We start from the raw sequence: 13,907 nt of genomic DNA on the forward strand, positions 1-13,907 counted from the left end.
TATGCTGCAGGAGACAGTATCTGTATCGCATCTCTTCTGTCTACTTGCGTCTGGTTAGAGGGCGTACAGATGAAGTGGTCCGATCACAAACTCAATTCTAATCGCAGAAGTACAACAGTGTCAAAATGCTGTTTATTCTCTTTCTGTGTGAATATGTTTGAAATGGCAGAGAAGTAAATTAAGGCCCAATAAATATGTAAGCTGAGTCAACAAGAGACCGATGTCCCTGTAACCACAGCTCTATATGTGAATAAAATGTTCTAGTTCATCACCTTGGTCTTAAGGAAATTATGATTTTCCTATTTGGTGTCAAAACTTGAATTGCAGATTAATCAGTAATTAATCAGAAGATCAACTGATGATGAAAATTCTCTTCAGCTGCAAATCTAGGAAGTAAGTGTGGGCCACACAGCATCAGTGGCAGCTACGCCATTCCTCTTATTCATTAAGCATTAGATAAGAGCAAGATGTACAATATAAGTGCATCACAACATCACCTGTGCATCATGGAGAACTATCTTCCTCCATCCTGGAGATAGTGAGCTGGATGTCTGAAAGAGAAATGATTGTTTGTCCAGCAGAGGGCGCACTCTCCCTGTCCTCGCACTCCAGTGTCTCACCGGCTCCACACGGTGCACCTGTGCTGGAGCTTACCTGAAACCTTTCAATGAGTCTGGCGTCACATGTCTAACGATAACTACTGCTATATAACTCATTCATATGGATAAACAAATTTCACTTTTTTTAAAAAAATCATGATTAGGCTACTTCAACCACGCAGTTAACTTTCAAAAAACAGCACCTGCGTCTTTTAATGTATATAAAGTAAATTAAAACAACGTTACACAACATTAGGCAACACTCAATAAGACACACATCAAAATAAGTAAAATTATCATTTGATCATTAAAAAAATGTGCTTTAGGATCCAAAGGAAGGAGCGCGTCAGGCGGTCTGCAGGCTGGACTCACTTCCGGTCGGCTCGGCTCGGCAGAAAGACTACACGAGGAAGTGGAGGTGCTCTGATTTCCGTTCCGTCCTTTCTTCGCTCCGACCATTCCGTTTAAAACACGTTGGTTCCCACCCAGCTATGGCCTCTGTTTGCATGAAAATACCATGTGAGAGAAATGTTAAACGGACTGATAATACATCACAGGTCTTAGGCGAACTGAAAGCATGGGCCTGGGATGTTTTTAGTTGCCTTGACAAACAGTACTTGTTAAACATTATGAACTCAGTGCCTGAGTTTAAGACCGGTTCATCAGTCTGAGAGTGACAGCAGGAAGCCAACCTCGTGCTTTACATTTTTTAAACTAGATGATTTCAATTAAAAGATGAACAATGAAGTCGTTTTCTACTTTCTTCTTCATTTTTCTTACTTAGGTGTGTTGTCTGTGTGAGAATATTTTTCAGCTGCATAGTGCATACATGACTGCAGACCAAATCCTTTTTATTCATTTTACTTGTGTGACTTTTTTATTATTTAATAAGTTTTTTTCATTATTATTAAACACTTTCAGGCAATGTAAATTTTTATGGCCAACATTAAATTTTACTCTACGGATGTGGCACAACAAACTACACAAAGGCAGCGGCAGTATTTTTGCTAATGTAAAGAATCCTCATCAACTTTATTTGCCGAAAGGACTGAAAAAAAATATTTAAAAACATATATCTGCAATATATCAGAAAGTGTGCCAGTTTTCATTCAGAATAAAAGGGGGAAAAGAAAGTTTTGTGTCCTGTGCTCATTGAGTCTACATGTAGTTATACTTTTGGAAAGTGAGATGGTCACAGCTAACTTGCCAACTTGCCAGAATTATTTGTCTGTATTTTGTTTGCTGTAAAAAAACCAAACAAACCAGATATTGAAAACAGAAGTGGGCCCAAGCCACATTTTTAATGAGACCAGGCCAAACTTAATATATTTTTTCCACTGCAAAGGCACATTAAAGGGTTTGAGGACAAAGAGCCTGCGTGCTAATGTAATATTATATTATAAACAGCTGATTGTATGATTTAATTTCCCCGTGCTCTTTAATTTGTCTTGCCCTTTCATTTAACACTGCAGACTGTTTCTTCAGAAGGAGAAATACACTTCCATCATGAGTCCAGGCAGCATAGTGAGGCTGAAAATGTTTGTATTCTCTCATTTGTTTTACAAATGAATACTGGACAGTAGGCTATACTATTCATCCGCTTTTGACAACACTGACAGATTATTAGTGTTCCATCCAAGATATTTGTATCTTGCATGATGAAAAAGTCAGAATTTGAAGAAATGTAAAAGCATTATCAGCAAAGTCATAATATCACAAGAATACAGTCAAAATCATAAAAACGTATCGGGAGAATATTTGTTTTGGTTAGCCTAATCATTTCATTGGTGAAAGCATTCATAAAGTGTCACCGTGTTCTCCACAGATACTTCATGATGCATAAGCTAATTTGAAGATTGCAGTGAAATTGCTCATGAAGAAGCACCTTAGAGAGAGCATGCTACAGGGCCCTGTGCTAACACTGTAGCACACATGATCAATAGTCAGCTTCATGTTAACATTACAGCTCTACTGATCTGCATTTTATACTGACAATGAGCTTGTATAATGAACATGCAGAGAATTATCACCCAGTTCAGTTCAGCGTTGCTTTTTTTGTCTCTTTTAGCTCATTGCTTTGGTTTTCCAGCACACTTGGTTTAGTCTCAGCTCTCTCATTTAGTTGCCTGTTTACCACAGAAAAGCTCTGATGATAAACCCTCTGTGTGCTGCCTGCCCAGCACCAGTCAGCCAATAAAGTTAGCAACTAGCTTGTTAGGAAAGCAGTCACAGTTAAAATGCACAGTGTTGGTGAAGACAAACCAAAGCTTAGAGAAGGGAACAGTGAAGTTGCTTTGCTTGGATGATTCTATATGAATGCTCATGTTGCTGTTGCTGCTCAATCAAAACTGGAAACAACGTTTTGTTTGACTCAAATGAGCCCTTAGGGGAGCAGTTAGGGTTAGAATAACCCATCTGTCATCGTTTGGGCCTGACCTACACACAAGTAGAACAAAATGAATAATTAGCTTCATGCTAACACAGTAGCATCAGTTTGTTAATAGGCAGACAGCATTCTTTATATAAGACTGACAAATAATCATAAAGGAACCGTACGTGCACTGATGCATTAAGTCATGAGTGTACGTCCATGTGTAACTTGACAGTGAACATTTATGTGTTTGCTCTACAAAATACTGTAAAATTGTTTGTAATTTATTTGTCCATCATATTATTTGTGTAAAACTAAAAATATTACACTTGCAAGCAAGCATATCATGGTCCAAGCACCCCACGCCAAGACTCACCAGCCAGAGCAGCCAGGAAGCCAATCGCGCCACTTATTAAGATGTTAACAGGTGGTATAACGTTTTTTTGTTTCAGGTGAATCAGATGCACTTTCTGCTGAGTGGCCCGCAGCACGACTTTGACCAGCAGACGGACTAAAGAGACCGGAGCTCTCTTTCTTCCTCATTCTGTTGGGCTCCGAGCATGAAAAACACATTTACAGCTGTGGTGGAGTCTGTCCCGTGGGACAGAAACACTCCACTGCATGCTGGTCGCTACGAAGCCAGTTGTAGCACAAAGTCAGCCTCAGTGCTGCCTTCATGGGCGAGACCATGGCATCTGCTGGGCTGTGTCCTGGAGAACAGCACACGTCTTCATGATGCTTCATTAGGTCCATGAAGGATGGAATGACTTTTTTTTCTTTCTTTTAGCCAACACCTGGTCTTGTACTTAGTCGCTGTTCTTGCGTTTTGAATATTCTGCTGAGAGGATGAAGTAAAAAAAGGTCAGACAGGAAAAATCATTCTGAAAAGGAGGCCGGTCTACTTTAAGGATGAAACACTAATGGAGTCGACCACAACCTATCAGCATGTTGGCCTAGTTTTCTTTCTACGAGTGTTGTGGGGTCTTCAGCACCATGAGGGATCTGATCTGGTCATGTGACTCAGTGTACGCGTCTCCATAGCTGAACATCTCTGTCTTTGTCTGCATCTCTGTTTTCACACACCCCAACAAGATACTGAGCATGCTCACAGTGTTGAGCTGTGAAGTGCAGAGACAAAGGCAGGATTTTAGAAATGCTCGAGTTATGACTCCATGTCACCACTAGGCCCCCCTTCATTTTAATAAATAATTTGAGTGATTCATGCTTAATTTCTGTTAAATCTGTTAACTGTTAATAACTGTTCAGTTTTTTTTCCTGTTGTTTTTATTTCCCAGCATTAAGGTTTAAATGCCTTCTCCACACTGAAAAGGTTGGCCAGTGAATGACAACACATTCTTTAGACTACATTTCACTAACTGTCCAACTGAAAGCACCTTTTTGCTGTCAAATATAATGTCACTGTGTTGTTTAGACGTCTCTTCTTGCTGTATTTCATCTCAGGGGTGGGTGGCTATCTGTGCTTGATTGACAGCAGCTGGCAGGCTGAGCTTCAGCAGGGGAACGACAGCCAAATAAACAAACTTGGCCTGCTGTCGGCCGCTGTGGCCGTCTGCTCTGCCTACGATGGAACAATGATGTTGTTACTTTATGTCACGGGTGGGGAAACCTTTCTCCTGTCAAAGGCCATTTCAATTTTCATGACATCCTCTGAGGGCCACACTAAATTATTGAACACATATATCACACTGACCTCTAATGCAACTGCCGGAACTGCTTCTCCCTCCTATCAAACTCCGCAGCTATCCAACAGATTTAACAGAATTTGTCTGTTTTCAAAACCTGAAAAAGAAGAGAAAAGATGAAGATTTCTTGTGTTGTTTTTCAGTGTGTTTGTCAGTATCTTGGGTCATATCAGAGACGAACAGTTTTACTTTGGTTCTAGCAGCTCCACTGGCAGCAGCAACTGGACACTCCTTCACAAATCGTCTAGCTTCTTTGCTTTTAGCTCTCTCACCGCAAAACTCGATTGCAGAACACCTTCTCTGTCACAGTGTGGTTTTGTGAAAACTTCGCTGGAGACCATTCATTTTATCTAAGTGCATTTGCTCTGGCAGCTCATCCAGTTTAGCTTGAAATTAGCTTTTATCCCTGTGAGCACGTCCCCACAAGCCAGGCACGCTGGCTTTCCTCTTACTATAACAGAAAGAGGCTTAGACAGTGCAAGAGCAGGCATCGAGGGCGTGCAGCGAGAATGAAAGAGGCACCATTCTCCCTATTACAAGCCAGTGTGACATGGACAATTTTTCATACAAGCGGGCTGCATATTTTTATGTTATATAAAAATGTTTTATTTAAAAAATATATATTTTAAAAAGGTGGATTTTAAAACAGGTTTTTGAATCTATAATGGTAGTTAAAATGGTAGTTTTGTAAACTAGTACAAGTGTATTTGTGGTCTCTGTGTAATTTATAATACACTGCTATGTTGTCATTATTATTATCATTATCATTATTATTGTTGTTGCTGGATGTTACACTTACACTTTGTTATTCGTTGAATGTAAGTCTCAGTCACATTAAATACTTTGTACAGTGCTTCTTTACGTACAACAGAATGACATAAAGGACTTCATGCAGTGGTGTAACAGTGATGCAGCTGCAGGTTCAGCGGTGTCTGGCACCATACCAAGCACTTCAGAGAGGTGTACGGTGAAGCAGGATCAATGGTTTAGTGAGGTATATTGATCATAAAACCAGAGTTTTCAGTGTCAGGAAGGTGGCTCTCTGCTAACCTGACTCAATCGCCATGGTAACCAGGCTTGTACAAAATTCAGAATTTCAGAATTCAATTCAATTCAGGAAGTGGATTTGAATTGAATTTGAATTGACTCCACCCCCAGAGGATATGGAATTGAATTGGAATTACAGGAAGTGGAATTTTAAATTCAGAAATTCATTCTAACCACATATCAATGAGACTGTGATACTTAGCATGTGTTTTTCTTCCATATTGGAATAATTATATCTGAAACACTATAAATGAAATACTGAGACTTTTATTAAGCATACATACTTATATTAAAAAACAACATTTTCATTTTAAAGTAATCAAATAACACAAAGCTGTGGTGAATGCAACAATTGTTTTATTTACTTGACGGGGTAACAGTGTTACATTTAATGATCATCAGCTCTTCAAACGTTTTATCATTGAGGCGGCATCGCTCTGGTCGGAATATCTTTCCACCAACACTAAATATCCTCTCAACAGGTGCAGAGGAAGCAGGTATGGCCAGATATTTGCATGCAAGTAGAGCAAGGTTTGGGAAACGATTTTGGTTTTCTTTCCAACAAAGGGTTGGAAAGAGCCAAACATGGCTCAAGTAAGCTGGGAGCTCATTTGCATCAATTGGCACAGAAGTTGTTTCAGTGCCCATGTAGGAAAATAGTCTGGGGCGTTCTGATGTCAGAAGTGGCTTTTGGACATACAGAATCAACTTTTGCAGCGAGGAGGTTTCTGATTGTGTTCTTTTCTTCACTGTTACACAGCACTCCATATCTTCAAATTTTAAGGATCAGTTTTATTGGGTGTTTATTTGTAGTGACAAATTGTGGTACAAATGGGGCCATTTTCTGTTAAAAATATAAAAAAATCGTGCTGTGGACATAAGGTAAGGCCCGATATTAATATACTGTAGATACTGTAGATATTAAATACATGTTGTAATCATATACGTCTGGACAGGATCTTTGTTACCTAAATTTCATTATCATGAATTTCTTTGAATTTCATTGAATTCCAATTCTACTTCCTGCAATTCGAATTTGAATTGCAATTCCACTTCCTGTTTTGAATTTCAATTCAAATTCATATTGAAATTCAAGAATTGAATTTGAATTTGGGGGTCATTCTCAATTCAATTCCGAATCTTGTACGAGTCTGCTGCACACCTAACCTGCGCGGGAGGAGCTTCTCAGTTTCAGATTTAAATCAAATATAAAAAGCCTAAACTACAAGGTTTAAATATGTTGTGTCAAGTTTAAATTAAAGAGCTTGAGAATGTGCATCCAATCCTGATCTCGCCCACAGCCCTGACTTTTAACAAATGAGTCAAGTGCGTTTTGCGAGATGTTTTATACCTGTGCCGTTCACATCCACATTCACCTTGCAGCAGCCTGCTTCTGTCCTGCCGTTGCTGGCGGTGGTTTTAGAGCTTTTCCTCAGAAAACAGCTGCCTGCGATGATTAAAAATGACACTATGAGCGCAGTGAGAGTGAACCAAAACAATAAAGGAGAGCTGAGCAGTGAGCTGATCTGCTCTGACAGAGCTCTCTGTTGACACTGTCTCATTGTTTCCACATTGTCACCCGATGCATTATTACAAACATAGTTGCTTTAAGGAATACTTTTAATAAAGCTTGATATTTTTTCCACCCCTGGCTGTTGGATGATTGCCGCCTGCAGGTTCCTCTTCTTTCCCACAGCATCCCCAGCTGAGATGAAATGTCCAGCAGTCCCATCTCTGCAGGTAAACACCCACAGAGCGCACTTTTCAATGTTCAAATGAATTCAGTTACATTATTTAAAAGTCTAACCCCTGACCCACATTCAGCACGGGCCACTGCGGGCTCAACATAAACCTCCGACTCTCATCTGCGAGCTGATTGGACGGCGGGACTCGCTCGGGGACGCGCCGCCGTGGACGCGTTCGGCCCGTGTTTCCAGGAGACTCTCCCACGGGCCCGCGCGCGCCTCTTGCCCCCGTGCTGTAATTTGTGAGAAGGCGCTGGAGCGCGCGCCCGTCGGAAATCTGTGTCGGGCGTGCCCGCCAATGGAATGCGCGCTCCCGCGGCCCCCTCTCGCAGCTCGGGTCCGGCGCTAATTGGAGTGCACCGCGGATGTCGCTTCTAAAATGTAAATACTTGAAGCTTCTGCCGCGTTTGACTCAACTTCTCGGGCTGTATTCAGAGAGCGGAGTTATGATGGGGAGGATCTGTCCGCAGACCGCTTCTTCTCCTATAACCGCATCCTTTTTTTTCTCATGAGGATGAAAACTCAGCATCGCCTTCCTACTTGGGACAAGTTGATCTTCCCGTGAAGCTGATGGCTCAACTGTTCGCCTCTTCTCCTCAGCGGGTCGGGTTGTGCTGCGTCACTGGTTTTGTGCAGATTTAGGTTTGAGCGGCCCTTAAAAACGCGTCCGCTCGACCCAACTTCTTCCACTTGACGCGCACTTTGGTTTCGTGCTTCTTTTTGCAGATTTTTAATTTTTTTGTGTGCAGAATGTGTTTGCAGCCCTGGTCTGGAGGATTATAGCAGAATATTGTCGGAGGCTTACATGTAGCGGAGAAACAGGCTCTGTGTGTTTCTGAGGGACTCATCAGAGGCTTATATAAGAAGAGCCGTCATGTATGCAGGACGCAAGAGGAGAAAACCCGTCCAGAGAGCGTGAGTTCATTTCATCTTGATTTCTTTATTCAGTATTATTCACGGAAATCGAGCTGCAGATCTCCAGTGAATTGTTGTTATTCAGCGCATCAGCTCATCAGGACATCTCAGAGAAATGCATCCTTCAGCGTTTCCTCCTCTTCCTCACTCAGACTGAGCTGAAGGCACAGGTGCAGGGGCTGTGTCCACGTTAGCTCGCTGGATATTCCGGATATTGCACACACACACACACACACACACTGCGTGAAGAGTGCGCTGTGAAACGCTGTGCGGGCTTTCTTAATGCCTGCGGATTACTGCAGGCCTCAAACTGCGGCCTGATTTTAACCTTCAGCGCTCTTTCGTGTTTATTTACACAGCTATGGTTGACATAGTTCTGCAAATAAAGAAAAGGAAAATAAAAGTGAACTTTATTCCTCTCCAGTGTGTTTTTATTGATCATGTCAGGGCCTCGCTGGGACGCTCATGGACGGTGTTGCGCCATTTTCGGCCAAAACGCCCTTCAGAGGATCACAGCGAGTTATTTCTAGTCCGGTTCTTTTGATTGTTTGTGAAATTTAATGTTTAGTCGTTTCTTGATAAAATAGTAGATTTCTTAGGCTGAAATCTTAAAACGAATAAACGTTTCGTTGACAGGCCCTGACTCGTTTTTTATTCAATCGATCCGTTTTAAAGCTGCGTCGCTCCCACAATCCTCTTTTTTTTTTTATTTCCAAACCTAAACCTTTGCTGAGATTTAGGATGGATGCTGGGTGAGAACATCCCGATGAGCTGATGTGATGAAGTGTGAGCAGTGGGTCAGCCAGGCGGCGTCGACCTGACGCCATTTCCCTGCCGACCCGAAACCCGCAAACGATGAAGAGGCAGCTGGATCGTCTTTGTTCTGTGCTGTGATCACTTGTGAGTGACTTCAGAAAAGTGTGCAGGATTCAGAGCCATCAGCCAGAGCTGCTGCTGCTGCTGATGATGATGATGAGAGCATCACTGACCTGCTGTCTGAAATCACTCTGTGTGTGTGTGTGTGTCACTGCTGGAGGTGTTGCCTCACTCATGAAGTCACATCTGATGATAATAATAAGAAGAATGAATGAATGAATCAAACTGTGAGTGCAGGCAGGAAGAGCGTCCCGCTTCAAATGCTTTGACGTGGGAGAATTTTAAGGCCCAAACGGATCTGATCTTTCCTAAAAAGGAGACATATGCAAACACAACCCAAATCCCCATAATCCTTTGAGATGAGGCAGATTCACGAGGGACTAAAACTGTAGGTGACACCGTTTAGGTTTGACTGAGGCTCACTGCTTGCTTGGTTGCAGTTTTACTGACTTACTGTGTTTTCTATTATTGTAAATCATGGTTCAATTTATTTATCTGTCCTTAAAAACGTAGAAATGGCAATAATCCCATTCTAATCAGTTAATACTGATCGATTATCAGCATGGCGAAAAGCCAGTTTGGAGATCTGTGGAATATCCAGACCGACCAGCGTTTTTTTTTCTTTTTTCTTTTTTGCATTGTTGATCACATTAAATAAGTCGCCTGTAGACTCTCGCTTATGACGAGTTGTTCATGTGACTTCATGACATGGTATAGACCGAGCAGTTCATAGAACAAATATTTAAAATCAGTGGATTCATTATCATTAAAAATAATTGTTTCTTACAGCAGTAAAGCGGTATGCATCCACACACACACACACACACAGAAAGGTGTCAGCGACATCCCATCATTGATGTACAGTATAAACAGACCTACACCCAAATTCATGTCCAGAGATAAACCTGGCTGAACGACTGTCAGCTCATATTTCTGCCACATTGTCCATTTTCTCCATGTTAGAGAAAATAAAATAAATAGTTCATTCTGTTAAACGTTTCCAAGTAATGAACACAAGCAGCAGAAAAACAAAACAAAACAAAGCACCAAATGCAGCTTACTTTGGATTAATTTGTGTATGAAAGTGGAATATTCCCTCGATGACTTGATGGGCAGAGATTTAACAACTGAGTAAGAGTGAAGTACCTCAGACGCCAACCTGTGAAAATAATGAAACAATATGTGTGGAACAGGATGGTCAAGAGACGTATAGAAAGTGTCAAAAATAATGATAAAGGTGTGTTAAGAAAAAATAATGAAATATCTAAGAATAAGAATAAAATGTCACTTTATAAAATGCATTGAATGCATGAGTTTCTGAGTCAGCTCTGTGTGTTGGCCTGCAGAGGTGAGGCCACTGTGAAGCATCACTGCCTGAACACTTCATGTACCAGCCACGATCAAATGACCGTGCTGGGGGTGTTCTTCACCCTCCACATGTTTCTCCAGCCGGGAAAATGAAGTGCGCTTCACTAAAGCTCACAAATATTTTGTTTAGTGATGCGAATCACACCCGCAAATATGTCAACGCTTTTCTTTCTACTGTACGTTTCTCTTTATACTCTGAGTGTGTGATATACAGAGAGTGTGTTTATCCTAAATGTTTTTATTGTTATTTGTTTTAGAGATTATTTACTTCAAATATTAAGCACTGCAGAGCCTCCATCAAAGTGCAGTGAGGGTCTCAGGCTCTCTGCTGTTACAGCTGCTTCAGAGTCGTGCCTTTAATAGTTTGTCTTTCATTTTTGCAGCTTTTTGAAAAACATTTAACTGCCAATACAGCGAAAACACACACACACACACACACACACACACACACACACACGCACAAAAGATGGGAGAAGGGAGGATTTTCTGGACGTTATCACTGTAAATTTAATAACATTTTTTTGCTCCAGAATATCTGTCAAACCTTATTTCAGCACTGTTTTTTTGGGAGATATTTTTTGTACTCTTTCAGGTCAAGATCTTTTGATTCTTATCTTTGTGGGAGGCAGTCATCACATAATGCACACAGTGAGGCACAACAGCCAGCATTTATTATTATTATTTTTTATTTTTATTTTTTTTACAAAACTATTACATCAATAAAAATCACTGCTTTTGCTTTATGAGGTTGTCAGCAGGTAAAATCACTGGTACTGATTCACAGGTCAAAGGTGAGAATGAGCCAGTAAAAAATGCGGCTTTGGTGAAAATGATGTTTGCAAATTTCCCTTTTCTGCAGTGCTGACAGAGCAGAATCACTGAAGCTTTAACCTTAACGCCAATTGTCGTGAATTCGCATCACACCGCTTTAATCCACAGTGCAGCTGAATCGTGCATGCATTCCTCTAATGCCGGTTTGTGCATATTCAACGCACACCTAGGAACCTTTTGCAAGCACTGGTTTCTCGTCGGACCGGTCAAAGTGAAGACTACATCTGTTATGTTGTTGTTACAATGTAATGGTTGTAAGCCAATTTTGTGGCTGTTTTGATGAAATAAATGAATTTTGAATGGCTTTTATGATGCACATTTATGAATTTTGAAAAAAAAAGTATTTTTATTGCATTTAAGCATTAACGCCTTTTGTCGCTAATTTGCATTATACCTAAATTTATATCTATTGTATGTGCTACAGAAAAATTAACAAACACTTCTTAATTTAGGATCAATTTGAAAGCAAAAACACAAAGAATTAATTTTTTAATATAATTCTAAATAAATTCAGGCGTCAAGGGGTTAAGACGTTTACTCTCAGTGAAATATTTACATGAAATTTTTGTGCATCACTGTCGAACATTTTCCTTAATTGTAGTTTGACACGTTTGGTGTCTGTGGAAACGCTCGGCCTTCCCTGACACAGTTTGTAGAAAATTTGTTGGAATAATTTCACACAAAAAAGAGAAGAGCGAATGAATTTTGAGCACTCGCCAACATCAACATGCTGTCAAGTAAAGATGATGTTGGTAAAAGTAATAATAACACACACTTAAATAAAAAAAAATGAAAAGAGGGCTGTAATTTACAGAAGTACTGTGTTATATATATATAAAGTGCATCATCCTCAGGTATTGTTTAATTTAATTTTTTAATTTTATTCACTTTATTGATCCCAAACTGGGAAATTATTCTCTGCATTTCACCCATCACTGTACTTGACACACACATGCACATGCAACATGCAGTGAAACACACAGGAGCAGTGGGAGCATATAGGGTGGTCAAGTGCCTTGCTCAAGGGCACATCAGCCAGCTAATGGAGGGGAGGCACCCAAATTTTGGGGAATCGAACCGGTGACCTTCTGATCACAAGCCGCTTCCTCAACATCTAGGCCACGGCTGCCCTTGTTGTTGGAAAAATAAAAATAAATTTGGTGTGTTTGCAGATTCAAAAATATATTTGCTGTTCTTCCAGCACTAGATTTGGTATAATGGCATCAAATTGTTATAATCACAAAGTCCCTACAGGAAGCGGCCTCTGAACAAAAGCTGATGAATTTACCATGACCTCTTTCTCCATGTGTAATGTTGGTCAGGGTGAAGCAGCCACCAGCTGAAGGGGCCAAGTCCAACCCGTCCAAACGGCATCGGGACAGGCTGAACGGGGAGCTGGAGCGGCTGGCCAGCCTGCTGCCGTTCCCCGAGGAGGTCACCGCCAGTCTGGACAAGCTCTCCATCCTCCGCCTGAGCGTCAGCTACCTGCGAGCCAAGAACTTCTTCTCTGGTAAATTTACTCGACACGAGAAGTGAACCGTTCTTATTGCTTAGAATGACCCTCACACACGCCGCTTTTGTTCTGTGCTGCTCGTTCATCATATCGAATATGATGCATTTGTTTGCTATCAGGTTGACTCTTTTGCATAAGAACAGGCCCGTTCGCACATTGATCACGTCTGTCGCACAAACCTGTTTCCAATTAGTCGGACAGTCATGGGAAATGGTCTCGTTTGCTATGAAACTCAGAGGAGATCAATATCAAATTAATGAACCCTGTGTGTGTCGAGCACAGACAGAGGTCTGCCGGGCTGACAGCCGGGTGGAGCTGCCAGCCCGGCTCCATCACAAGCGCCTCCATCAATCCAGCGGTCTTCTTTACACGTGCAGCTCTCGCAGCTTATAGTGACTGTGATAACCCAGCCCTGCAGACACTGTAACAGCAGGCCACTTCAGGTCACTTCGTCTGTCCAGACAGGATGATAAACTGATGTATAGTAATAATGTTGTTTTTGTTGTCCTCCAGTTTTTAGTTGCCTTTAACGACAAACATTTTCCACCAGTCCAAGACTATTACCGAGGGTTAGACATGACTCATTCAGCAGAGTTAGGCTGGAAGGGCTGGACAGCAAACACAATCATGTATACAGCAGAGACTGCAAATAGACATGATGATGGTATTAATGGAATTAATTCATTAATTGATTGCTAGATCTTGTATAATATGAACACCAAACCTTAACGGGAGCTTTAGCTTTTTGAATGTTAAATTAATTGTTGTGTAACTTGAAGACTTGAAGTTCGAATATAGCAAGTGCTGCAGTGGAAGTGCAGTTTTTCTGTGGTTCTCTGAGGAAGTGAGCTGGACCAGTCTTTCAGCTGAACACACAGAGATGAAAGTGACACTCACTGATCTGAGGATTGTTCTTTTAAAGGCCCAGTGTGTAATGGA

The 13,907-nt window shown here is 41.2% G+C and overlaps 1 protein-coding gene across 1 annotated transcript in view; it reads left to right on the forward strand.

The window, feature by feature from the left end:
• Nucleotides 1–8,267: 8,267 nt before the first annotated feature.
• The window catches only part of LOC121615707 (aryl hydrocarbon receptor-like), a 40,115-nt gene continuing 34,475 nt past the window's right edge, over nucleotides 8,268–13,907 (forward strand). Inside the window, exons 1-2 of the mRNA XM_041950066.1 lie at nucleotides 8,268–8,380; nucleotides 12,778–12,965. Of these exons, the coding sequence (XP_041806000.1) occupies nucleotides 8,340–8,380; nucleotides 12,778–12,965 (229 nt within the window). The 5' untranslated portion in view covers nucleotides 8,268–8,339. The remainder of the gene's footprint in view (nucleotides 8,381–12,777; nucleotides 12,966–13,907) is intronic.

The sequence above is a fragment of the Chelmon rostratus genome, chromosome 13 (assembly GCF_017976325.1).
Source record: "Chelmon rostratus isolate fCheRos1 chromosome 13, fCheRos1.pri, whole genome shotgun sequence".
Classification (NCBI taxonomy): Eukaryota; Metazoa; Chordata; class Actinopteri; order Chaetodontiformes; family Chaetodontidae; genus Chelmon; species Chelmon rostratus.